General features: G+C 44.6%; 3 protein-coding genes across 3 annotated transcripts; 1 reads left to right on the forward strand and 2 right to left on the reverse strand.

Annotated features, from left to right (window-relative positions):
* Positions 1-2288: 2288 nt before the first annotated feature.
* On the reverse strand, positions 2289-9644 carry LOC110500508 (uncharacterized). Its single transcript, XM_021577910.3, has 3 exons — positions 9169-9644; positions 4029-7372; positions 2289-3814 (listed from the first exon to the last, which is right to left on the reverse strand). The coding sequence occupies exons 1-3, from the start codon at positions 9242-9244 to the stop codon at positions 3683-3685; spliced, it is 3552 nt and encodes a 1183-aa protein (XP_021433585.1). The 5' UTR covers positions 9245-9644; the 3' UTR covers positions 2289-3682.
* A 1915-nt stretch (positions 9645-11559) lies between these two features.
* Positions 11560-13472, forward strand: ccnb1ip1 (cyclin B1 interacting protein 1). Its single transcript, XM_090214584.1, has 4 exons — positions 11560-11935; positions 12212-12358; positions 12644-12812; positions 13009-13472. The coding sequence occupies exons 1-4, from the start codon at positions 11639-11641 to the stop codon at positions 13200-13202; spliced, it is 807 nt and encodes a 268-aa protein (XP_090070710.1). The 5' UTR covers positions 11560-11638; the 3' UTR covers positions 13203-13472.
* Positions 13473-13602: 130 nt separating this feature from the next.
* ttc5 (tetratricopeptide repeat domain 5) lies at positions 13603-20611 on the reverse strand. Its single transcript, XM_021577911.3, has 10 exons — positions 20273-20611; positions 18988-19120; positions 18337-18548; positions 17572-17716; positions 17227-17318; positions 17016-17072; positions 16772-16918; positions 16316-16530; positions 14298-14442; positions 13603-14013 (listed from the first exon to the last, which is right to left on the reverse strand). Exons 1-10 carry the CDS (start codon positions 20333-20335, stop codon positions 13894-13896), a joined length of 1329 nt encoding a protein of 442 aa, XP_021433586.1. The 5' UTR covers positions 20336-20611; the 3' UTR covers positions 13603-13893.
* Between the last annotated feature and the right edge of the window lie 6325 nt (positions 20612-26936).

The raw sequence follows: 26936 nt of genomic DNA on the forward strand, positions 1-26936 counted from the left end.
ACGAGTCAAAGGATGTTGAGGACTCGAAGCCACTTATAATTTTTCCTCACTATCCTAATGTATTGTATGTGCCATGTGATCATATTTGAAACCACTATATTATTGTTGAATCAAATAGTTAACCATCTTGATTTAATGATGAAGACACGTGAGGAACTATCTGCATTGAATCATTGTAATTGATAAGGGAGCCCAAAATTGGTTACACAGCTCCGTCTTCTGGTCATAATTTGCTACACACCTCCAATTCCTCAACGTTGGCAAATTAACGGTTTGAGAGTTAAAGATTAAGATAATTTTGTTGTTCCAATTACTGAAATTTGACTTCTGCTTTTAACCCAACCCCTCTGAAAGACACCTACATACACATATAGGTTTTGGAGAGGGTGCCCGACGATCTGTTGTTGTGGGGGGGTTGCGTGCCTTGCTCAAGGGCACAACGGTAAGTAATGGTATCTACGATTTGATACCAGCAACACTCCAGTTGCCAGCTCACTTCCTGACAGATTTTTTCCATCAGACCCGGGATTCAAACTGGCAATCTTCCAGTTGCTAGCTTGCCTCTAAAACATCATTAGGCTTATTGTGGTATCTCTGCTTTTGTGTTGAGTCAGTGTTCATGATTGGCAGAACTTTGAACATTGTTCTGGATGTAGTTAGATATTTAAATAATTAACATTAGTTTTGGAACATTATTTTTAAACTTCATCTGAAGTGATTCATGATCGTTGACAGTGGTGTAAAGTACTTCAGTAAAAATACTTTAAAGAACTACTTATGTCGTTTATTTGGGTATCTGTACTTGACTATTGATAATTTTGACAACTTTTTATTTTACTTCACTACATTCCTAAAGAAAATAATGTACTTTTTACTCCATACATTTTACTTGACACCCAAAAGTACTTGTTACATTTTGAATGCTTTAGCAGGACAGGAAAATGGTCCAATTCACGCACTTATCAAGATAGCATGTGGTCATCCCTACTGCCTCTGATCTGGCGGACTCACTAAACACAAATGCATCATTTGTAAAGCGTTGGATTGTGCCCCTGATTATCCATACAAGACAATGGTGCTGTCTGCTTTGCTTAATATAAGGAATTTGAAATAATTTATACTTTTAGTTTTGATACTTAAGTATATTTTAGCAATTACGTGTACTTTTAATACTTAAGTATATTTAGAACCAAATACATTTACTTTACTCAAGTAGTATTTTACTGGGTGACTTTTACTTGAGTAACTTTCTATTAAGGTATCTATACTTTTACTCAAGTATGAAAATTGGGCACTTTTTCCACCACTGATCATTGATGATACATCGATTAAAGGCAGATATTAGCTGTCCATTAACATTAATAAAGCATTCTCAACTGATCAATATCTATAGGTAGCCTATGTCATCAAAAGTTGATCAAGTAACCCCTCCACACGTGTGTGACAACTCCACACGTTTCCTCTCAAACCCAACCACCATCCCTGCATCCCTTTCCAACTCCGCTTGTTTGATTGAGACATGTCTCTGTCTCATTCCCAACGCATGTGGACAAACTTCTCACACATGGCTTCTTTTCAGCCCTTTGTTTCTTTCCCCTTTCTGTTCCCAAATTCCTCTCCTTGGTTACCGGTTGTCATGGTTTTAGGAGCCCCAGCTAGTGGGAAGGGTGGTTGGAGGATTAAGGCGGCCATTTTGGAGACAGCTGGCCCAGGTCTCTGTGTGTGCTGCCCCCTGTCCCGCTCACTGTCGCTTGGGGGGGGGGGCTATCATTGTGTAAGGATTAAAGCTTCCTATGTGTCAGACTATTACACTGGGAGGGGGAGGACAGAGAGAGAGGGAAAATGAAAGAGAAAATGAAAGAGGGTGAGTATGAAAGAGAGTATGACAGAGAGAAAGAAGGGGGGTGAGGGGGGCCTCTACAGCTGCACTTTCAATCACACAAGCACTGATTATCCCTTTCACACACACACAGGCACGCACGCACACACACACACACACACACACACCCCAGAACCACCGAGGAACTGAAACATACAAAAAGAAAGTGAGGCCAAAAAAAGGCAGAATAAGTAGATGGCTATAGCGTCCAGTCAAAGGAACTGTGAGACAGACAGCCAGACATACAGAGCGGTGAGACAAACAGCGAGACAGAGCACACTCCGACATACAGAACATGTTGACATGCAAACAGAATACTTAAACAGATATATGAATAGTCTGCGACCAGCTATACTGAGACAGACAGAGTGATAAACAATATACACAGACAGACAACCAAAAAGCTATGTTTTCACCATCAGAAGTATTTTATTTTCTGTTTTTGACATAAAAAAAATATGGGAAGCACGTGTTATCCTCATAACTACAAAAGAACAATGGTTGGGAAAAAACATACGAAGGCAAAATAACGTAGTAAAACTAAACTGATCTATTGTAGGACACAGAGCAGACAATTTCTGCAGGGCAGAAAACTTGAACTCTCAAGTGCTTTGAGAGAGAGAGGGAGAGAAGGAAGAGGAGGTAAGAGGGAACAGCAGGGAGGGTGAGAGGAAAGAGGAGGAGAGAAAGAGAACGGGAAGAGGAAAGAGACAACAGACATGGAGGGATGAGGTTATCCATCTGACATAGTTCCTCCTGGTCCTCGGGAGGTTCAGTTGATTTATACACCCGTTTCTGCTATACTTCAACACCAGCCTGGTACCAAAACTTCACAACAGTGAAACATAGCACAATCTATTTGGCTGTCAGGCTACTTCTGTACGTCCCTGTGCAGATATATCCAATAAATTATGGATAAACCAATTACAATCACTGATATAAGTCATCATTGTTCATTTCTCAGGTTCCTGCTGTATGGTCACTCACAACAGCAGGAACCAGGATTGCCAAAATACATTGTATATACGGACTGGTCAATGTAACGCTATCATGATCACCATCATAATCTCTTGTTTCAATGGATGTATAGACAGTAGTATACACAGTCAGTGCAACTCCATTGAAACATCAGTACAGCAGCAAGACAGTTTAAAAAGTCAGTAAAAAAAATAACTACAAATAGTAACAGGGTTAATATATACAAGGAAAGGGCCACTACTCCGCCGGGCCTGTTTTGGTATGGAGATCGTACCATAGATCCTAAAGAGTGAAAACACATTTTTCTCCTCCCACTTCATCCCCATTTTAAAATTCAAATGTGAATTTCATTCATATGTTTGACTAGAACTAGCTGCTCTCTAAAACATACATCCCTGCTCATCTATTCAATTGCGATCCAACGCACATAACGACACTGGTTGCCGTTACACTACAAGACAATTCTGTGACATCATGTGGTCAATAAGGCCTCGTTGTGTTCTTTGAGATAGTGATATCGTAACCATGACGACTGAATTAAAACTTCACAACAATCTAACCTTCTACTATAGACAAAATAGACCCAACTGACTAGTACCAAAACTACACAGAATTAAAATCAATCATTCTAGAATCAATTCTAATTATATGAAGAAAATACATTCCCTTGTCAGGGCCTTAAAAAAAACTGACTGATGCCATTAAGCAGCCAATCATGTCTTTTTACTCAGTAGTGTCCACAGGTTTCTCTGCTTCCTTCCCAAATGCAGCAGTGATTGGCTGATTCTCTAAGGTAACACGTTTCTCAGGAGCTTTGGCCAATCGTTACTTTTCATCCTCCTTTCCATTTGCTGAGACCGAACTCGGATCCTCCGTGGTTTCATTGTCATTGGTCAGGGTGGCGGGAGGAGTCTCGGTGGGAACGTTGGTCAACACAGGGTGTGTCTTCATGTGTCCCTGTTGATGGAAACAGAACATAACTTTAATTAGAATATATTTGCTAACATAACACAAACAAACACAGTAAAACACAAGAAATAGAGTGATTTGCACCATACTATTTTCATTTTCCAACCTCAAGAATCAAAAGTTAGCTTCTGTCAAGTGTTCTGTATATCCATAAGAACATATGGTACTAATACATTCTATCCTTATCTTATGCTTTAAAGACCTTTAATCCACTGCGACTGGCGTATGCCTTCCCACACAGGGTGCAGGAGTAGGGTTTGGAGGGCGTTGAGGCTGGGGTGGCTAGCTGGGAGGCCTCTGGTTCCTCTGGAGCCCTGTCACTCTCCTCCGTGGAGCTAGGGGTCTGCTTCTCTCTCTCAGGCCCCTCGACCGATGAGGTTTCTCCGGATGCTGTGCTCTCACTTGCCCCTTCAAGTGGGTCTGTCTCTCCTTCAGGACTGGGCTCCGGTGGGGTGATACTGGGGGACTGGGCTGGCTCTGAGGCTGCTTTAGGGTTGGCAGGAGGGGTCAGCGTGGGTGAAGGGTTGAGGGTGGCAGGGGATTTTGGGGTGGAATCAGATTCAGGACTAGAGATGAGTCCATCTGGAGAGTTGGTCTGGTTCACTGTGGTTGAGCCAGAGCCATTGATTAGCCCTCCTGACCTACTACCATCAGTATCCAAAGCTGGTCTAGAGACACAGAGGGCAAGAGGGATGTTTTCCTCCTCCTCTTCCTCACCATTCCCCACTGAGGCTGGCAAGGAGCTGGTCAAGGATGTATTGGGTAGAATAATTGGGCTGGCGTTCGAAAGGTCAGCTGGGGAGTCTTGCAAGTCTTCCAGAGAGGCTGCAGACGGGCCGGAGTCTGACTCAGATCTTTCCCCCAGGAGCATGGGGTCTTCTGGGGAGGGATTATGGGTCAGAGGTGGGCTAATGCTGTCCGTGGAGGGCGAGGGTTCACACTCCCCCTCTATAGGGGGACCCGGGTCAGCTGCCTGGGATTGCTTGGTAGCCGGACCTCCGAAGTCTAAGCTGCTGACCAGCGAGTCAGGGTTAGAGATGGAGCTGGTCATTTTTAAAGCCAGGGGGTGCAGGCCTTGGAGGCTGGAGGGTTTGGATGGAGAGGCTGTGGTCATTTGGCCCAGATCCTCTTGGGTCATATCTGTACCTTCCTCCCCCTCTCCCCCTGGGGGTATCTGGCCCCCCAGGTGCATGCGGATGTGGTGCTGCAGCACCAGGGCATTGGTAAACTTGCGCGGGCACAGCGGGCAGGAGTTCTGGGTGCGGGCGTTGGGCGGGCGTGCACGGTGGGTGGCGAGGTGGGCCCTCAGGCTTCCTTTAGTGGAGAAGGAGCGTCCACACAGCTTACAGGGGAAGGGGCGTTCGCCCAGGTGGGTGGCCTGGTGGAGACTCAGGGCCCTGGGGCAGGAGAGCACCCGCAGGCACACTCCACACTGGTTAGGGGCCAGGGCGGGATTGTTGGATACAGGGAGACCCTGTCCCCGGCTGCTCACCATGGCCTCAGTGTTTGGGTTGGGGCCAAGGCCCAGGGCTGCCATCATCTCCCTGCGGTAGGCGCTGGAGCTTGTGGTCAGGTCGTGGCCTTGGGTTTCCCCGTTTGAGGAGCCGTCTGCTGGGCCGCAGGAGGAAAACTGGCCCCCGCCCTGGGGCTGCTTCTCCAACTTCTGGACCAGTCGCTGCAACTTGGAGGTGTCGGAGGTTTGAGTGAAGGAGGTGGTGGAGGAGGAGGACGGGGAGGACGTGGGGAGTTTAGGATAGGGAGGGAAGGGAAGCTGAGTGTGGGGGGAGGTGAGGTGGGAGGTAGAGGGGTGGGTCCCCGAGGGACGGAGGAGGGCGAGGTGGTGGGGCGAGGGTCCTCCGGGGAAAAGGATTTTGGGGAAGTGGGCCAGCTGGGAGTAGGGGGAGCCTGGGTGGAGGGCGGAGTGTGGAGGGGTGTTCTCATCAAACCTCTGCTGCTTCGCCCCTTTGAACTGGCTACCCATGGAGGATGAGGATGATGGCGGTAACACACTACCTGAGGCGCTGCCTGCTGCAGCAGAGGCCCTGTTCAGCTGTAAAAGGGAGTGAGCCGTGGACAACAGTGCCATATCCATACTGGGTGGCATGGGTATAGAGGAAGGGGAGGGGCGAGGAGATGCCCCGGAAAGGAAACCGAGCGCCATTCCCTCCGTCATTCCTTTCACGCCTCCGAATGGCGGCTCCTCGTCTTCTGCCCGGCGCTTCCTACGTCTCTGGCCGGTGGTGGCAGCGATGGGAGCAGGGCTGGGCTGCTCCAGAGCCGGGGGGAGGAGCGAGAGCGATAGCTCAGGGTTCTGCTCGCGGTGACGCAGGAAGTGGGCCTTGAGGTTCCCGCGGGTGGTAAAGCGACTGAGGCAGACGGGACAATGGTAGGGCCTCTCACCCGTGTGGGAGCGCAGGTGGATCTGTAGCGAGGAATCACTGCTCAAGACCTTCCCACAAAACTTACAGGCATGCTGAGGACGTCCTGCTGAGGACAAGGACCCCAGGGAGGAGCTGGACTGCAGCAGGTGGTCCTGGGAGTGGCTGGAGGTGGGGAGGGGCGGTGTGGGGAAGCTGACCCCGTTGCTGTGGCCAAAGGGGGAGGTGTTGGAGGATTTATCGTGGAGATAGTGCGGGGGGAGACCCAGGGACAGAGGATGCATGGAGGAGACTATCGAGGAGCTCCAAGTGTTGGAGGAAGAGGATGAGGGCGAGGTAGAGGAGTTTGGGGCTCTGCTCCCATTAGTGTGAGAGGAGAGGCTGGGCTTGGACACAGTGAGCTGGGGGAGGAGGGAGGGGAGGCCAGCCAGGAGAGGGGAGGCTGAGGATGGGACAGGGGCAGAGCAGGGATGATGTGGTGGGGAGGGGGATCCTGCTGTAGGTATTTGGTTCTTCTCTCCACTACCAGCCTGGGAGGTGTCTTGGGTATAGATGGCCCCTCCTAACCGGAGGACATGCCTACAGATCTCCTCAGTCATCTGCATCTGGTGGATCTGCCTCTGCTGCAGCACCCTCAGCTCCTCCAGGAGCACAGCCAGGGTTGGTGGCACCTGGATCTGGCCTAGCCCTGGCACCAGGGGGCTGGAGCCATTCTGATGCCCAGGACTGGTGCTCTCCCGGCGGGGAGGGAGGCTAGACGAGGAGGAGGACAAGGAGGAGGTAGTGATGGTGGCAGAGCTGCCCATCTGTGGTGAGGTCATAGTGGCGTGGGAGTGGGCCTGATGGGAGAGGGGGTGGCCTGATGTCTGATTGAGGTTGAGTGGCAGGGATTGGGTCTGGGAGGATAAAGAGGGGTGAGGGAAGTCTGGAGAGAGGGATGAGTGGGTGTTGGGAAGAGAGGTGGTGTAGGGGGCGATGTGGCTGGGCCAGTGGGGGGGCGGAGAGCTTTCGCTGGGGAGGGAGGGCGCGTGGAGACCCCCGGGGGACGGCCGCGGGGCCAGGGGGGGCTGTCGGCCTTCGAGCGAGGTGGGGGAGGACGAGGAGGACCCAGATGAGGTCAGTTCTGAGCCCAGAGACATGGACGGTGACTTTGCTGACAGCTGGTCATCTATGGACAGAGAGAGAAACAGAAGGATTAGGACTGGTACCTTTTCATCCCTTTATTCAACCAAATGAAAAGTTCAGTTTCATGATCAAATTGTTGATGTTAAGTCCTCATAAGAACCATGAAAGACAGGGTGCGAGCCTCATTCTTTATGGAATTGAAGTTGGAGCTCAAAGTAAATCTATAAGTCCTAACTTTTAACTGTAATCATTGATTACAACAATTGCTAATGTTTCCATATTACATTCAAGCTTAAAGCTTCAGTCTTCTCATGTAAAGCAATGCATTAGCAAATATTGATATAGTAGTCCACAAACATGCCGAGAGTCACAGTCTTTCCCCTTACATTATCTTGTCTTCTGTCCACTCTATTTCTTTCCTGAGGGAAACTCTCCAAACATCTTCTGACAACACAAACCACCTTGTTGCTATGACAACACGTTTAAAAGGACAATGGCCATAGCCAAGAAAACCCATAACCCCTTCTATCCCGCCCCTCACTCCAGCAGTTCACGTCTTTCATCTCCCTATTCACCCTTCCCCCCTGACGTCACATCAGGGGTCAGAGGTCGGGACACGCTAAGAGTTCTGGGCACTGTCCAGAGGCTTGTGATTGGTCTGCTCCTCAGATCTTTAGAGCTCTGGGGTCAAATTCTTTCAGAATCTTGAGCACAGAGTGAGAAAGAGAGAGAAACAAAAGAAGAGGGGGGGGGGTGGACAATGGAAAGACAAACTAACTATTCCCTCCTAGAGGGATAGTGATGGTATTAATGACTGTACTACTGCTGCCAAATAGTCCGCCTTGGTTCTTTTGGCAGAATTAAAGGTGTTCAAAACCAGTCCCTTTAAAACAAGTTCCTCGCTGTGGGAATTTACCTGCAGAGGTTCGAAGAAGTCCTTCGTATTTTTATAGTGTGTTTGTGCAGCAAATGCAATTCAATTGAAGGTACATGCACTCTGCATTCTATTCTACCCCCTTTGAATTTTACACACTGAGCACCCCCCAACTGGGTAGGTGTATACAGTCAATAGAATTGGGGGTAGAGAGGGAAGCATTCAGCAGTGAGCATTGGGGGGGGGGGGGGGGGGGGGCAAGGAGGAAATGAAACATGAGGGAGAAAAGCATGGAGAGAAAAAGAGAACGCGAAGAGAGATTAATCTTTACCAAAAAGACCCCTCCTCCACCCACGGATCCAGCCTTATTGTTGGTGAATGGGGAGACTTTCCTCTAAGTAATGAAAGACCTCCAGTAGTCATTCTGAGCAGACTGCTAGTTTCCTGGAGGACTAAGCATCACAGGAAAATGGCCACAGATGGATGTTACCATCCAGATCACTGGGACAGGTTGGAGCTCATACCTGGAGCTCTACCCTACTGGGGCCCATTGCAGAGCTAAAGCAGACTGAGCAATCCACTAAACTCTCATTTATTGCAAGAGGCAATGGCTTTTTGTAAATATAAAATATGCAAACATAAAACACAGACATACACAGATCAAGTTATGATGATTGATCACTTGAGTAAAACGACTTTCTAGATGTGAAAATAAATATGTGAGGAATTGACATATATAAAGTGCATCTATATTCAAATAAACAACCTGTAACTTTAGGGATTTTAAATCATGTTTCTCCACTTTATCTAACGTTACCTTATTAAACCCGATTGATCACCATTATAGTTGTAAATTACAACCTGTAACTTTAGTTGTTGCTTCATTCATTCATAGAACTATAGGGAATATCATAGGAATAAAAACATAGGCATGCCTTAGAATACCCATAATAAACTTTTCTCACCGTGCGATAGTAACCGCGTGCCCCCCGGGTCCGAGTTAACGAGCTGCTGGGGTCGTTTCTGCTTCCGGCGTGACATGATTCACGAGGAGACGGAAAGAAAGGGGGCATCAGCCGATTAAACAGCACTGGCCACTTTAAGCACTTGTAGGCTTCGAGTTCCAGATTCGGTCAAAACTCAAATGTCAGGAAAATGTGAATGTCCAGTCTGCATCTAGATGACGTTATCGAATGTTTATCCCTTGCACGTAAGAAAACAAAGAGGGGTAGAAATAGAAATCCGTATCAACGCACCGTGTCATATGAGGCTGCCGTTAGTGCGTGTGGCTGTTTTTCTAAAAATCGTCTCTCGCTCTCCAAACTTGCCCAATTTGTGGCGCCCCCACCCCCGCTCCCTTGCATACACATAGCCTACGCAGGCACACATAATAACATGCACACACACACATACAATCTCTTCGTGCTCCTCACTGCTATTTGCATTTCAATGGCGCGGAACACCGACTCCCTGGTTTTCCCTTTTCTCTCTGTATTCCCTTCACGCCATCACTAAACTCTCAATCAAATATCATCATAAGGGTGTTAAAATCCACATGAATAAATCAAATATATGACTTTACTTGTTGCATGCTGTTTGAACCCATTCAACTACAATTTATTGACGAACTTTGAAATGTTGCCTAGTTTCATGGACCATTATTTTGGCACAACATTTGGAGGAATGAAGTGATAGCAAATGTTTGTACTAGCCTTTGTAAATAAGTTAATAAATAACCAAATCGGAATCCTTATCAAACACACGAAATACTGATTATATTTGTGGTAGCTAAATTATACTAGTTTACTCTACAAGTGGTCAAGAGACTGGGAAATAATAATAGCCTTATCATTGCAATATAGGTGATCATTATGTGCTAATTATTCACGGAGAGGGCAAGAGGGATCATATAGGCCAACCGTTGCAGAATGAATGAGGACATTTTGCACACAGATTTACATATGGCTAATTATCAACAAAGAGGTGGTGTGAGACTTTTGAAGCAGTTCCATCCATTCCGCATCAGAACATGCATGTGTTCCATTCCATGTCACTCTACACACTGACCCCCCCTCCCCCCCTTCTACCAGTGTCCTGGTGCGCAGGCAGAGCTTTATTTAAAAGGCAAAGAATAGATGGGAATCTACGACAATGGCGCACTGGACACAGTTGAGTGAGCACCTCTTCTCTCTCACTATGAACCCCCGGATCCAGTGCTGCTCCAGCACAATGCCCTCTTTCACCCCCCGCCTTTACTCCTGTACCACGTGGAGGAGGGATAAAAAAAAAAAAGAGCGAGAGAAAAGGGACCCTTTTTAAGTAGGTGTCTCGCATACATGTCCCACTCAATACATGGTGGACAGGAATGAACAGCAAAAGGCTGGTTAAATGGAACCAAAATAATTAATCTCACCTCATTTGCTCACATCGTATATAGACTTGTTTCTACTGTATTATTGACTGTATGTTTGTTTTACTCCATGTGTAACTCTGTGTCGTTGTATGTGTCGAACTGCTTTGCTTTATCTTGGCCAGGTCGCAATTGTAAATGAGAACTTGTTCTCAACTTGCCTACCTAGTTAAATAAAGGTGAAATAAATAAATATAAATAAAAATAGCATGGTAAATACAATGATTGTACAAAGATGTGTGAGGATTAAACCAATGCCAAGTAAATAAAAAGAATAGCATCAACCTGTATAAAAAAATAATAAAGTATTCCAAACATGAATAGGCAAAACGTTACCAAAACTTTCACTAGTAAAAATGGATGCCCTTTCAAATCACATTTTATTTGTCACATGCACCGAATACAACAGGTGTAAACCTTACAATAATACAATGCTTACTACAAGCCCTTTACAAACAATGCATTATTTTACCAACAACGCAGAACTCAATAAAACGTGTAATTATCCTTCCTTGTTATTATGAAGGAATATATTTAACTTTAGCTTTGACTACATAAGTCAACGAGTAATACCTATTTTATTACGTCTATAATAAAGGACTTATTTGATTGGTCCCTTGAAATTTCTAGCAAGCCAATCAGAATTTTCATTCGAGCCCGCTTCAAAGACATGTACTGTAGCTAGCTATTAAACCTTTAGCATCAAAACATTCCTCAAACGTCCTACTTTTGCCCAATTAAACTGGCAAGTTTGTTGAACCCATTGAGTATCGTACACAGCTACATTTTTATAGAGTTGTAGCTAGCCATTAATTTCAGAAAGAAATGTTAGAACTAACGTTACAGGTATTTGTAGTAGCAGTATGACAGTTAGCTAGCATGCTAGTATGCTAAGGATGGCAGAGGTTGGATGTTGCATACCTTGTATTGAGACACGTTACATCATCAACGAAACTTTACATCATCAACCTCTGTGTGAAGTGAGTGTATGAAGTTTCACCAAGTTGTTCTTGTCCCCGACAGCCATGTCTATGTGCGACGACACTCTGCTCTGCAACTACCCAAAGTGTAGGGCGAAGCTGTGTGGGTTCGCCTGGGTCACAGCTTGCTCTCACGCCTTCTGTGACCAACATGGATCCGGAGAGTTCAGCCGCTCCCCGGCAATATGCCCGGCCTGCTCCTCTGCACTCTCGGGAAAGCTGGACATCGTGCGCACTGAGCTGTCGCCATCTGAGGAGTACAAGGCCATGGTGTTGGCGGGACTGAGGCCAGAGACAGTGCTGGACATAAGCGCCCGTGCCCTGGCTTTCTGGACTTACCAGGTATGTCAGTGTGTTGCCTATGACATTCACAGTATGTAATTACTCCATAGTTTATCTCAGGCCTGGTCCAGGAGACCCTCCGGGTATGCAGGCTTTTGTTCCAGCCTGGTACTAACACACTTGATTCTACTGATCAAACCAAGCCTGCACACCTTGTGTGTCCCCAGGACAAGGGATGAAGGGCACAGTTCAAGAAATGGGAGTGTCAAATCTATCTTATACCATCACCTTCTCATGCTTGTGCCCGACATGCGTGTGCATGTGTGTGTGTTGCAGGTGCACCAGGAGCGTATGTTCCAGGAGTACAGTCTGTCCCGGGCCGAGGGTCAGGTGAAACAGATGGAGAAGGTGCTGACCCAGCAGAACCAGAGCAGAGAGCTGGAGCTCAATGCCATGAGAGGGGAGGTCACCTCACTGAAGAAGGTACCACCTTTACGTCACATCAGACCCTGGAGTGGGCAAGCTTAGTCTCCTATTGGGTGCAGGCTTTTGCTCCATTTGCTCACTAACACCTGATTCAACTCATCACAATTAGTGCTGCTCGGCCAGAACAAATGCCTTGCACCCAGAAACCCACTGTGGCCCTTCACCACCCAAAATGAATGCTCAGCCCTAACCATAACCCATTCACTTTTATTTAGCCTTCTTATATACTCTACCTCGTTATCGCCCTCCATCTCCTTGGTATCCCTCTCTCGTCTCTTTCAGGTGATGGAGGAGTACAAGAGGAAGTACAGTGAGGTATCAGAGCGTCTGATGGAGAGGAACAGACAGTACCAGAAGCTACAGGGGCTCTATGACTCGCTGAGGCTACGCAACATGGTGGTGGGGGACAGAGAGGCACCACGCCAGCCAGGACCCCCGGAGTTCAACACAGGTTAGAGGGAGTAGGGTCTGAATCCTGATTAGAGACACATCTTGGGAGTTCTGTCTGTGTAAAATAATGTGTGTATGTCATTAGGAATTTGCTTGAAAGTTTGAGTTCAGCTTGCTTGTCTCAACTCAGGACTTCCCCATAGGATTGGTTAAAAACAAAACTTATAAAAGAGGCGTAGAGAATACCAGGTCTGGAGATTCAACCCCTACCCGTTTCCCAGGGGTGGTCAGGAAGCCCTCTCCCCGAGGGAGTCCTCACTTCCTGGGCATGGGCCCTGAGGGGGACAGCCGCCTTTTCTCCTCCCTGGAGCCCGATGCTGGAGCCAAGACCTTCTTCCAGTTCAGCTCTCCTGCCAGAGACAGGGGCCGGGCCTTACTCAAGAAATACTGAGACTAGAATTCCAATTCTAGAACTCCAGGATTAGAATGAATAGAATAATTGTATGTCTGACTGAGGCAACGCTGGTTGGGTACCTGGCTGCTGGATCAATGACAGCATTATCATAGTGTAGACTGTCAGGTTATCTAAGGATGGTTTGATATTCATATTGTAGTTGCCTTTTTCTTACCTGAAGTTACTGTATCTTGACAAAATGCTCTGATACAACATTTATGTTTGCATTGCACTTATTTTGTCAATAAAATTCAGCATGACCATTGTAAGAAAGGTGTATGTTATTCTACTAAAATGTTATTTTTCACTGAAAGGTTTGATTACCTTCCAGTGAAAGAGGATCAACTATATAAAGCATGCATGTGAAATCATGTCCACATTGGAGAAAGACACAATATTTGGGGAATGGGGATGTTTGTTTTAATGTCTTGAACACATACGCCTGACACCATTGTCATCGCAATGAATTATCATATTGTAGGCAGTCATTTACAAAATCCCCCAGCCTCCCTCCCACAAAATACAAAAAAAAGAAATATTTATAAATATGTACAAACAGTGTATTCCTAAAGACTAACATAACAAGGATCTACTATTTACAAAACTCACACGTGAAAACATTTTGAGAAAAAAAAAAAACAGGCACTCGCTCATCATGCTTCTTCCCTCTGCCGCCCTCCTCCTCCTCTCATTCACTCTGGGGTTTGTAACTGACGGAGGCTGCAGTCTGAGCCTGGACATTCTGTCTCTTGCCATTGACGATGAGGAGTAGGGGAGAGTCCACTCGTATACTGCGGAAGTCAAACGTCTGCAGGAGGCACAGGGGAGAAGAGAGAATAGATCAGAGAATCAGAAATGTTGCGAGTATCAAGAATTGCGTTTGTTAATGTAACATCATACCTAATACAGAGAGGATTTGCATCTTTGGACAGTGCAATCACAGTTTGTATTCTAGTCAGATGCTTTGTGTATGTTTATAGCACAAGTACTGCATGTTGTTGTAGACACTGACCTGTTTTCACAATGTTATAACATTCCTATCACAAGTTGTGTGCAGTGGTCCATGTTAGCTGGAGAGAGAGAGAGACTGACCTGGTCCTTGTGGGCTACACTGTGGCGTTTGACCTGGGGCTCTGGGATGACCACTGAGTCGCCAATCAGAACACCCCAACTGTCTGCCGTGTTATAAACCATGATCACGCAGCAGGTCTCCTCACTGTCCACCATGCCAAACGTACTGGGAGAGAGAGAGAGAGAGACAGTCACATTACTGTCTATCCACCATAGAGAATGTACAGTAAGAGGACAACTCATCATAAAACCTCATGTTCAACCAAGGGAATGCACTGTATGGTATGGAGAAAAACATTCAGAATTAAGCAAAAGGACACAAAATGGTATCTACAGTGCCTTGCGAAAGTATTCGGCCCCCTTGAACTTTGCGACCTTTTGCCACATTTCAGGCTTCAAACATAAAGATATAAAACTGTATTTTGTTGTGAAGAATCAACAACAAGTGGGACACAATCATGAAGTGGAACGACATTTATTGGATATTTCAAACTTTTTTAACAAATCAATAACTGAAAAATTGGGCGTGCAAAATTATTCAGCCCCTTTACTTTCAGTGCAGCAAACTCTCTCCAGAAGTTCAGTGAGGATCTCTGAATGATCCAATGTTGACCTAAATGACTAATGATGATAAATACAATCCACCTGTGTGTAATCAAGTCTCCGTATAAATGCACCTGCACTGTGATAGTCTCAGAGGTCAGTCAAAAGCGCAGAGAGCATCATGAAGAACAAGGAACACACCAGGCAGGTCCGAGATACTGTTGTGAAGAAGTTTAAAGCCGGATTTGGATACAAAAAGATTTTCCAAGCTTTAAACATCCCAAGGAGCACTGTGCAAGCGATAATATTGAAATGGAAGGAGTATCAGACCACTGCAAATCTACCAAGACCTGGCCGTCCCTCTAAACTTTCAGCTCATACAAGGAGAAGACTGATCAGAGATGCAGCCAAGAGGCCCATGATGAACTGCAGAGATCTACAGCTGAGATGGGAGACTCTGTCCATAGGACCACAATCAGTCGTATATTGCACAAATCTGGCCTTTATGGAAATTTGGCCATTTCTTAAAGATATCCATAAAAAGTGTTGTTTAAAGTTTGCCACACGCCACCTGGGAGACACACCAAACATGTGGAAGAAGGTGCTCTGGTCAGATGAAACCAAAATTGAACTTTTTGGCAACAATGCAAAACGTTATGTTTGGCGTAAAAGCAACACAGCTGAACACACCATCCCCACTGTCAAACATGGTGGTGGCAGCATCATGGTTTGGGCCTGCTTTTCTTCAGCAGGGACAGGGAAGATGGTTAAAATTGATGGGAAGATGGATGGAGCCAAATACAGGACCATTCTGGAAGAAAACCTGATGGAGTCTGCAAAAGACCTGAGACTGGGACGGAGATTTGTCTTCCAACAAGACAATGATCCAAAACATAAAGCAAAATCTACAATGGAATGGTTCAAAAATAAACATATCCAGGTGTTAGAATGGCCAAGTCAAAGTCCAGACCTGAATCCAATTGAGAATCTGTGGAAAGAACTGAAAACTGCTGTTCACAAATGCTCTCCATCCAACCTCACTGAGCTCGAGCTGTTTTGCAAGGAGGAATGGGAAAAAATTTCAGTCTCTCGATGTGCAAAACTGATAGAGACATACCCCAAGCGACTTACAGCTGTAATCGCAGCAAAAGGTGGCGCTACAAAGTATTAACTTAAGGGGGCTGAATAATTTTGCACGCCCAATTTTTCAGTGTTTGATTTGTTAAAAAAGTTTGAAATAGCCAATAAATGTCATTCCACTTCATGATTGTGTCCCACTTGTTGTTGATTCTTCACAAAAAAATACAGTTTTATATCTTTATGTTTGAAGCCTGAAATGTGGCAAAAGGTCGCAAAGTTCAAGGGGGCCGAATACTTTCGCAAGGCACTGTATCATTATTTAAATGCATAAAGAAACATGTATGCAAACAGACACACAAAGTGCACAGCAGGTCCCACATTACAGATAGCATTCTATCACTAGAAGGTAGACTCACAAGGCCATGCGTCCCTCGGAGGCCAGGCTGAACACCACCTTGCCCAGGGCAGCCACCCCAGTGTTGTGGCCGTGTGTCAAGGCAGACAGGTTGCGGGGCTCCAGGCTCCCAACGCGGCCTGCGGGGGAGCGGAACTGAGGGGAGGAGCACGGCCCCAGGGCCGACGTGCTGAGGTTGGAGAGCATTGTCCGCAGGCGCCGGGCCTTCACCTTCCCCTGTAGGGGTGAAAGAGTAGCAGACTAACAAGTGAGAAAGAATAGTACTCTGCCACCACCTACTGGTGATTTAAAACACAATTTCCTTTGCATCGGTAAATGGTAATAAGAAATGCGTTTGTATTTATTTATTGAGTTTATATCCTAGACAGATCCCATGAACTGCTGATAGATGTAGTTTGGAGACTGATGTGCCCTGTGCAGTTTATCTATGAGAATGTGGGTGGTTCTCCTGTCCTACCTTGTTCTCTGTGAGTGCTGTGAGTTTCTCCAGGTATTCCATCAGCTGCCTCTCCCTCTCTGGAGGCTCCTCCCATGCGGGGTCCAGTGCCGCAGCCCGGCTGTACCCCCCCAGCGCAGACCCAAACATCTCCTCATACTGGAACAGCTGAAGGAGGGGACACAATCATGCATTTTTCTGATGTAATTCATGTCTCACATGCCTAGTGTAACAATCATATCAGAATATGTAAACAATGTGTTACCGTGGCTCTGTTGAAGTGTAGATCAGGGTTGGAGTTTTCTGTTCGGTCCACTTTCTCCTGAGAGAGAGAGAACAGAGAGGAAAGGAATTATATAGGGTTGCTGAACAACGATTATTGCCTGAGAATTAAATTGACTTGCCCATACTGTCCAGTCAGGCTTTTGTAAAAAAACAACCCAGTTTGGTGTGCGTGTGTGGACATAATAACTCACAGCCTGTGCATAGGCACTCAGAGCCTGTTGAGACATCTGTGGATTCTGTCCGCAGGTGAAGAACAGGGAGATGTAGGCGTTTCCTAGGATGTCTGTCAAAAAAATGCCAATAACTCAATGTTCCACTCATATTCAGCACTAGAAGACATTCTTCTCATACCAGTCATTTACATAAACTGCTGATCTTTTATCCTCTCTTTTGAGAACGTGAATTACAGCCAAAATCATTTCCCACCATGCTTAGACCCATCCACATCTCCAACGTATGTAACTGTACCCATACTCCACCCCAGTAACCCCATGTGAAATGTGAATATCTGTTATGAGACTACCAATCATACTCACACCAGGAGGTGCCGTCTGTGACGTCCAGCTGTACAGCCTGCCTGGCCATGTCCACACTCTCCAGGACCCTCTTCCCCTGCTCATCAACGCCCGGTAGCTGCCTCAGCACCATGGACAGACTGCGCAGAGACACCTTGTTTTTTTTCTGGGAGGGAGGGAGAAAATATATGTGATGAGTATAATCCAGATAAAACCAGGAAATCCACAGCCTGTGTGGTCCAGCACAATTATGCCAGATTTGGAATGGGTTCCAATCCGGCACACTGCCCTTTGACTTCCTCTATAGTGCCCATCTTTCCATCACTGTACTCTCTCTTCAATAAAGCAAAATATATTGCCCAACTCCTTAAAAAAATATTATAAATGGATATTGGTTTGGGGGTAGGTCAATGTAAATGATTTAGGAATAGAGGATAAAAGAGACCTTTGTGAACAAAAGATGTGAAGTTAAAAAGAAAGAGAGAGACAAAGAAAGGTGGAAACAATGGGAGAGGAAGAGCTATGGCTTGGAAGGCTGAGAGAAACAGCTGTTGTTTGTGTAGGACTAAGGCTATAACCAGTGTTGCACGCTTTACATGCATTCTATTCATGTTATCCTCTCAGCAAGTCTCTACTGAATACCTTGTTCTCAACACAATAACAGTACCACGACACTGACATCGCTCTCTCCAGTTAACCTTAAGAGATTTGCGATTCCTGCGGTCTATAAATTAAATAACGCGCAGCTATGCAAATAAAGTGTATAACTACTGTATTGTTGCTAACCTGCTGCAGGGCTCCAGTGAAACAAGTCTTGGCGGTGGTCAGGTCTCCTTTCTTCCAGTACTGCTCCCCCAGGATATTCCAGCCCTCCACCAGCCCAGGTTCCAGCTTCACAGCCCTGGACAGGCACTCCTCGGCGGTGGTGCTAAACTCTGGTGCCACCCCCAGGCAGCGGCCCCGCAGCAGCAGGAACTCAGCGCTGTGCTTATACGACTCTGGAGAAGACAGAGAGATTATTCTGTAGTCAATTGAATTATTTTGTGTTTGAAGATGTAACCCCACATATTAGATATCAAATGGAGGCAAAGCTCAACTCAGTCAGCACTGTGCTTATGTAACCTCGTCCCCAGGCTCAATTGCTACTGTATGAGAGAGCTGGCTGGTGGACGACAACAGCGCTTATAAGACTAGATGAGATGGCTGGACACAAATAGTCTTAGTTATGTAAGTCATTGATGAATACATAATGCATAAAGACACCCCTCTCCAGTCAGGCAAGTGTGAGTACTGAATAGTGCAGTAAAATATATGTGTAGCTAAAAATTGAAATGCCAAATGGATACAAAGCTATCATGCAAAATGTCAGTATATTATTTTTTACATGTGTAGTTACTAAATAGCAGCACACCTTCCTTTTCTGTTCTGTCATCTCACCTTCTTTCTCCCTAAGCTTCGTTAGAGTCTTCTCCATCTCCTGTGCCACATCACTCTGTTTCCTCCCTGCATCCTCCACACTGTGAGTCTCAAAGTAATGATCCCGAAAATGATACAACTCATCCACTAGTTCCTGACCCAGAAACAGAGATGGAAACTGGTATTGATACCATGGTATTGATACCAGAGAAAGAAACTTGATGCATGATTAGAGGCAGATGATGATGCAAGAATATGATTTTGCAATGTGCTGCTGAATAGGACTGGACTGCAAATTTACTTGATGAGGCTAGGATCCTTGCATGAGTGGGTGCATGCATGCTCATTGGCAATGAGGGATCCATTACATTACACATAAGAGTTATTGGAAGAAGGCGTCTTCTGTAAGAGTGAGTTTTATTAAGAGCCCCAACGAACATCAACATGCATGTAGGGTTTTGAAAGCGAAGGACCGTATCAGTGAGAAATGTTTCATTGATACACACCTTTATAGGGTTAGTGTTCCCACAGATCGGATATCCATGTTACAGTAGACAGACAGAAGACACAGGGGCAACCTGTGCTAATTAGCTATTTGGCATGCCCCCGAACACCTGTGTAATGGAAGAAGGCTGCCAGAAATGTGTTGTCACTGAAAAATACTATCGGCTACAACTGTGATAAAGCCGGTTAAAACATCGATATGAAAGTAAAAGGGCTTTATGTTTCTAAAACTGTATCACAATTTAGAATCGATTCACGTTAAGATGGAGTATTTGGTTGCTTTATCTGCCAGATGCAGTATCAATATAAGGTCCTGACCTTGGACCTTAAGAAGTAACGATAGACCAAGGTGTATTTTTTAAAGAGCCTATGAGGTATGATGACGCAGCAAGTTTAGCTAGCTAATTTATTTGGCTGCATCATGGCTAGCTGTCTAACGTTAGCAAATGGAGAGAGATTGTAACTAAGAACGATGCACACCATCCAAAGCTAGCTAGCTAACGTTAACTAGCTAACTGAGGAGCTTGATGCATAAACATATAGAGAAAAATGACGACTCGGCAGATTTAGAGACAACCAACTCGGGATAGCTAAAAATCAACCACAAACAGATTTTGGTAGATTAATGACCGTCGGTGTCAGTTGTTATAGTAACGAATCTGGAGGAGAGCGAACTAGCTACCATCAAAGGGAAGATGTTATCTGTCTAACTTTAGACAAGACCTTCATTAAAATAGTCAGGTTAAGAAACATCATGACAATATATTACATGTAGGGATTATAGCATTATCTTTTGCAATACCTTTAAAATCTGTAGGTCATCTTTCTCAGCCGCAGGATCACCATCCTTATCCACTTCCGCCATCTTTCCCTGGTGGTTGTTGGAAGAATTCAAGAAAACTAAATTGAAAACACAGCACCTGCTGGCCTAGAGGGGTCAGCAGTAGGAGGATATTACCATATTCGTTGCTAAACAACCCTTATTTAGTGAATGTACTAAATCGAAGTTTGTATTATTATTATTTATTTTACCACAGACTGGTAACTAATGAACTATCTAAATGTGGATAGTTGTTGAACAATAGACATTAAAACAAGCATTTCGCCGGAAGTGTCCCCTTTCGAACCGGAAATGTGTCCGTTTCCAAAACACATCCGTCTTCTGCTCATTTTAACAAATCTATTTATTTTAAATAGCCACGACCTAACATAACCTAAACATATCATTTCAACTACTTCTGCGAGGTGAAAAATCCTACTTGCAATAAAATCGTATGATTTCAAAAAAAGTTACCTGTTAGATGTTCCTCCAACAAGAGGGAACAATTCATTTATTGTTGTTGCCGTGTCCACACATAGCTATTGGTCTACATTATCCCGCTAAACTAACCGAGCCGGTACACTTGATAGCAGTAAATCGCCGCGTGCCGCTTAGGTCGCCCATTTCGCTTGTGGGCGTGCTGGCAGCAAGTTCAATTGTGCGTCAAAAAATCAGCATTGCAAGTTTGTATGAAGGTCTGGTTATTAAATGGGTACATACTTCAATAGTAATATCCTCTAAAATGCTCTGGTGACAAACACACTTTGCTGCCCTGTTGTCCACATGGCTGGGAGAACATATTCAACTAAGTCAATATGTTACATTTCAAAAATGTTTTAAAAAAACGATGTATTATTAGCTAATTAGCTACAGTGCAGGCTAACTCAAATGAGCTGCTAAATGAGCTAGCTAGCTAACAACAGTTGAAGTTTACATACACCTTAGCCAAATACATTTAAACTCAGTTTTTCACAATTCCTGACATTTAATCGTAGTAAAAATTCCCTGTCTTAGGTCAGTTAGGATGACCTTATTTACTTTAAGAATGTGAAATGTCAGTAATAGTAGAGTGATTTATTTCAGCTTTTATTTCTTTCATCACATTCCAAGTGGGTCAGAAGTTAACATACACTCAATTATAATTTGGTAACATTGCCTTTAAATTGTTTAACATGGGTCAAACGTTTTGGGTAGCCTTCCACAAGCTTCCCACAATAAGTTGGGTGAATTTTGGCCCATTCCTCCTGCCTCAATATATCCACTTCATTTTCCTGCCTCATGATGCCATCTATTTTGTGAAGTGCAACAGTCCCTCCTGCGGCAAAGCACCCTCACAACATGATGCTGCCACCCCTGTGCTTCATGGTTGGGATGGTGTTCTTCGGCTTGCAAGTCTCCCCCTTTTCCTCCAAACATAACGATGGTCATTATGGCCAAACAGTTGTATTTCTTTTTCAGACCAGAGGACATTTTTACAAAAAGTACGATCTTTGTCCATGTGCAGTTGTAAACCATAGTCTGGCTTTTTTTTTATGGCGGATTTGGAGCAGTGGCTTCTTCCTTGCTGAGCGGCCTTTCAGGTTATGTCGATATGGGACTTGATTTCTGTGGATATACAGTGCCTTGCGAAAGTATTCGGCCCCCTTGAACTTTGCGACCTTTTGCCACATTTCAGGCTTCAAACATAAAGATATAAAACTGTATTTTTTTGTGAAGAATCAACAACAAGTGGGACACAATCATGAAGTGGAACGACATTTATTGGATATTTCAATTTTTTTTAACAATTCAAAACCGGAAAAATTGGGCGTGCAAAATTATTCAGCCCCCTTAAGTTAATACTTTGTAGCGCCACCTTTTGCTGCGATTACAGCTGTAAGTCGCTTGGGGTATGTCTCTATCAGTTTTGCACATTGAGAGACTGACATTTTTTCCCATTCCTCATTGCAAAACAGCTCAAGCTCAGTGAGGTTGGATGGAGAGCATTTGTGAACAGCAGTTTTCAGTTCTTTCCACAGATTCTCGATTGGATTCAGGTCTGGACTTTGACTTGGCCATTCTAACACCTGGATATGTTTATTTTTGAACCATTCCATTGTAGATTTTGCTTTATGTTTTGGATCATTGTCTTGTTGGAAGACAAATCTCCGTCCCAGTCTCAGGTCTTTTGCAGACTCCATCAGGTTTTCTTCCAGAATGGTCCTGTATTTGGCTCCATCCATCTTCCCATCAATTTTAACCATCTTCCCTGTCCCTGCTGAAGAAAAGCAGGCCCAAACCATGATGCTGCCACCACCATGTTTGACAGTGGGGATGGTGTGTTCAGCTGTGTTGCTTTTACGCCAAACATAACGTTTTGCATTGTTGCCAAAAAGTTCAATTTTGGTTTCATCTGACCAGAGCACCTTCTTCCACATGTTTGGTGTGTCTCCCAGGTGGCTTGTGGCAAACTTTATAAACAACACTTTTTATGGATATCTTTAAGAAATGTCTCTCTTCTTGCCACTCTTCCATAAAGGCCAGATTTGTGCAATATACGACTGATTGTGGTCCTATGGACAGAGTCTCCCACCTCAGCTGTAGATCTCTGCAGTTCATCCAGAGTGATCATGGGCCTCTTGGCTGCATCTCTGATCAGTCTTATCCTTGTATGAGCTGAAAGTTTAGAGGGACGGCCAGGTCTTTGTAGATTTGCAGTGGTCTGATACTCCTTCCATTTCAATATTATCGCTTGCACAGTGCTCCTTGGGATGTTTAAAGCTTGGGAAATCTTTTTGTATCCAAATCCGGCTTTAAACTTCTTCACAACAGTATCTCGGACCTGCCTGGTGTGTTCCTTGTTCTTCATGATGCCCTCTGCGCTTTTAACGGACCTCTGAGACTATCATAGTGCAGGTGCATTTATACGGAGACTTGATTACACACAGGTGGATTGTATTTATCATCATTAGTCATTTAGGTCAACATTGGATCATTCAGAGATCCTCACTGAACTTCTGGAGAGAGTTTGCTGCACTGAAAGTAAAGGGGCTGAATAATTTTGCACGCCCAATTTTTCAGTTTTTGATTTGTTAAAAAAGTTTGAAATATCCAATAAATGTCGTTTCACTTCATGATTGTGTCCCACTTGTTGTTGATTCTTCACAAAAAAATACAGTTTTATATCTTTATGTTTGAAGCCTGAAATGTGGCAAAAGGTCGCAAAGTTCAAGGGGACCGAACACTTTCGCAAGGCACTGTAGATACTTTTGTACCTTTTTCCTCCAACATCTTCACAAGATCTTTTGCTGATGTTCTGGGATTGATTTGCACATTTCAGACCAAAGTACATTTAATCTTTAGGAGAAAGAATGTGTTTCCTTCCGGAGCAGTAGGACGGCCGCGTGGTCCTAGGGTGTTTATAATTGCATATTATTGTTTGTACAGATGAATGTGGTACCTTCAGGCATTTGGAAATTGCTCCCAAGGATGAACCAGACTTGTGGAGGTCAATTTTTTTTTCCAGAGGTCTTGGCTGATTTCTTTTGATTTTCCCATGATGTCAAGCAAATATGCACTGAGTTTGAAGGTAGGCCTTGAAATGAATCCTCAGGTACACCTCCAATTGACTCAAATGATGTCAATTAGCCTATCAGAAGCTTCTAAAGTCATGACATCATTTTCTACAATTTTCTAAGCAGTTTAAAGGCACAGTCAACTTACTGTATGTAAACTTCCGACCCACTGGAATTGTGATACATGAATTATAAGTGAAATCATCTAAATAATTGTTGGAAAAATGACTTGTCATGCACAAAGTAGATGTCCTAACTGACTTGCCAACACTATAGTTTGTGAACAAGAAATTTGTGGAGTGGTTGAAAAACGAGTTTTAATGACTCCAACCTAAGTGTATGTAAACTTCCGACTTCAACTGTATCTAGCCAACTTCACATACTGTATAGATAACTAGCTAAGTGAATGAAATATCACCATCTACCTAACTTCATATTGGGTGATATATTGGGTCATGGGTGCACCTCAGCCACGCTCAAGGTCCTAAACGATATCTTATCCGCCATCGATTAGAAACAATACTCTGCAGCCATGTTCATTGACCTTGCCAAGGCTTTCAACTCTGTCAATCACCACATGCTCATCGGCAGACTCGGTAGCCTTGGTTTCTCAAATGATTGCCTCGCCTGGTTCACCAACTACTTACCAACTACACCAACTACTACCTGATAGAGTTCAGTGTGTCAAATCGGAGGGCCTGTTGTCTGGGCCTCTGGCAGTCTCTATGGGGGTGCCACAGGGTTCAATTCTTGGACCAACTCTCTTCATTGAAAATAAGAATTTGTTCTTACCTGACTTGCCTAGTTAAATAAAGGTAAAAAAAAATAAAAAAATTCTCTGCATACATCAATGATGTCGCTCTTGCTGCTGGTGAGTCTCTGATCCACCTCTACGCAGACGACACCATTCTGTATACTTCTGGCCCTTCTTTGGACACTGTGTTAACAACCCTCCAGACGAGCTTCAATGCCATACAACTCTCCTTCCATGGCCTCCAATTGCTCTTAAATACAAGTAAAACTAAATGCATGCTCTTCAACCGATCGCTGCCTGCACCTGCCCGCCCGTCCAACATCACTACTCTGGAAGGTTATGACTTAGAATATGTGGACAACTACAAATACCTAGGTGTCTGGTTAGACTGTAAACTCTCCTTCCAGACTCACATCAAACATCTCCAATCCAAAGTTAAATCTAGAATTGGCTTCCTATTTCGCAACAAAGCATCCTTCACTCATGCTGCCAAACATACCATCCTACCGATCCTCGACTTCGGCGATGTCATTAACAAAATAGCCTCCAATACCCTACTCAATAAATTGGATGCAGTCTATCACAGTGCCATCCGTTTTGTCACCAAAGCCCCATATACTACCCACCACTGCGACCTGTACGCTCTCGTTGGCTGGCCCTCGCTTCATACTCGTCGCCAAACCCACTGGCTCCAGGTCATCTACAAGACCCTGCTAGGTAAAGTCCCCCCTTATCTCAGCTCGCTGGTCACCATAGCAGCACCCACCTGTAGCACGCGCTCCAGCAGGTATATCTCTCTGGTCACCCCCAAAACCAATTCTTCCTTTGGCCGCCTCTCCTTCCAGTTCTCTGCTGCCAATTACTGGAACGAACTACAAAAATCTCTGAAACTGGAAACACTTATCTCCCTCACTAGCTTTAAGCACCAGCTGTCAGAGCAGGTCACAGATTACTGCACCTGTACATAGCCTATCTATAATTTAGCCCAAACAACTACCTCTTCCCCTACTGTATTTATTTATTTTTGCTCCTTTGCGCCCCATTATTTCTATCTCTACCTTGCACATTTTTCCACTGCAAATCTACCATTCCAGTGTTTTACTTGCTATATTGTATTTACTTCGCCACCACTGCCTTTTTTTTGCCTTTAGCTCCCTTATCTCACCTCATTTGCTCACATTGTATATAGACTTATTTTTCTACTGTATTATTGACTATGCTTGTTTGTTTGTGTAGGCTATTCCTAGAAGTGAAGATGGAGATAATAGTAACATAATATTCAGTGGGGTGTAATTTGACTATAATTTAGTCTGTTTCTTGGGAGGTTTTCTGTCCTCAGATAAAGAGGGCTATGAAATCCTGTCTACATATGAAGAGGTCCCAATGAAGAGCAGTGGTTCTCAGTCCTGGTCCTGGGGACTCAAAGAGGTGCGCATTTTTGGTTTTGCCTTGGCACTGCACAGCTGATTCAAATGATCAACTCATCATCAAAGCTTCAAGTAGTATTTGTGTATTCATTTGTGATGCTATCCTTGATAAGATCCTGTTATTGTCACATACTACACATGCGTGTGCCCATGCATCTATCAATCCAATGTTATCGTGAGTTGTTATCAGGGATATTATTATAATCCACAATGACCTGGTGATGTAAAAGTCTAATAATTACATTGTCTTCCATATTCCCACAGATACCTTGTAACTGGAGATTCTTTAAACGATTGCCTACAGTTAACGTGTAGGGCACTGCAAGGTTGGGTGACCAGGGCCACCTGGGACTGCCTCCTGGAGGAATTCAGGTGTGTGAAGGCTACCTATGTCCTGCATAACTGTTTCAAGGATGGGGTCCATCAACGCAGCAAGAGAGGCAATCTGTGTGCGGGAGATCTTCACCTCCTACTTTTTCGAAAAGCTGTTCTCTAACACCATAGACTACACTATGCACAACCAAAGGCTCTTTTAAGAGCCATTCACATTGCAATAAGAGTATTCTTCCATTTACTTAGCTATGTCAACTGCAGTTATTCAGTTCCCAATTTCTCTCCCTTTGATTTCTACTTCTCAGGTGATGGTGCTGTTTAGGTAAGGGTGTGATGTCTGTACAAAAACAAAACAGGCTATTTTAAATCACCCATATTGAAAAAATGTAGAACAAGTAGACACCCTATAACCCACACCGACACACTCATGTATCAATCTGATTGATGGATTGTGTTGCGGAGTAATGGGGCTCCTTCCACCTTCATAGAATAGGCAAGACGGCCAACCATGGAGAATAGTAAGACACTTCATTATTTCTATAACTACGCTATATTGTTTTTCCTCGTGTGTCCGTTCA

This window comes from Oncorhynchus mykiss, chromosome 21 (genome assembly GCF_057628025.1).
Source record: "Oncorhynchus mykiss isolate SJ-2025 chromosome 21, ASM5762802v1, whole genome shotgun sequence".
Lineage (NCBI taxonomy): Eukaryota > Metazoa > Chordata > Actinopteri > Salmoniformes > Salmonidae > Oncorhynchus > Oncorhynchus mykiss.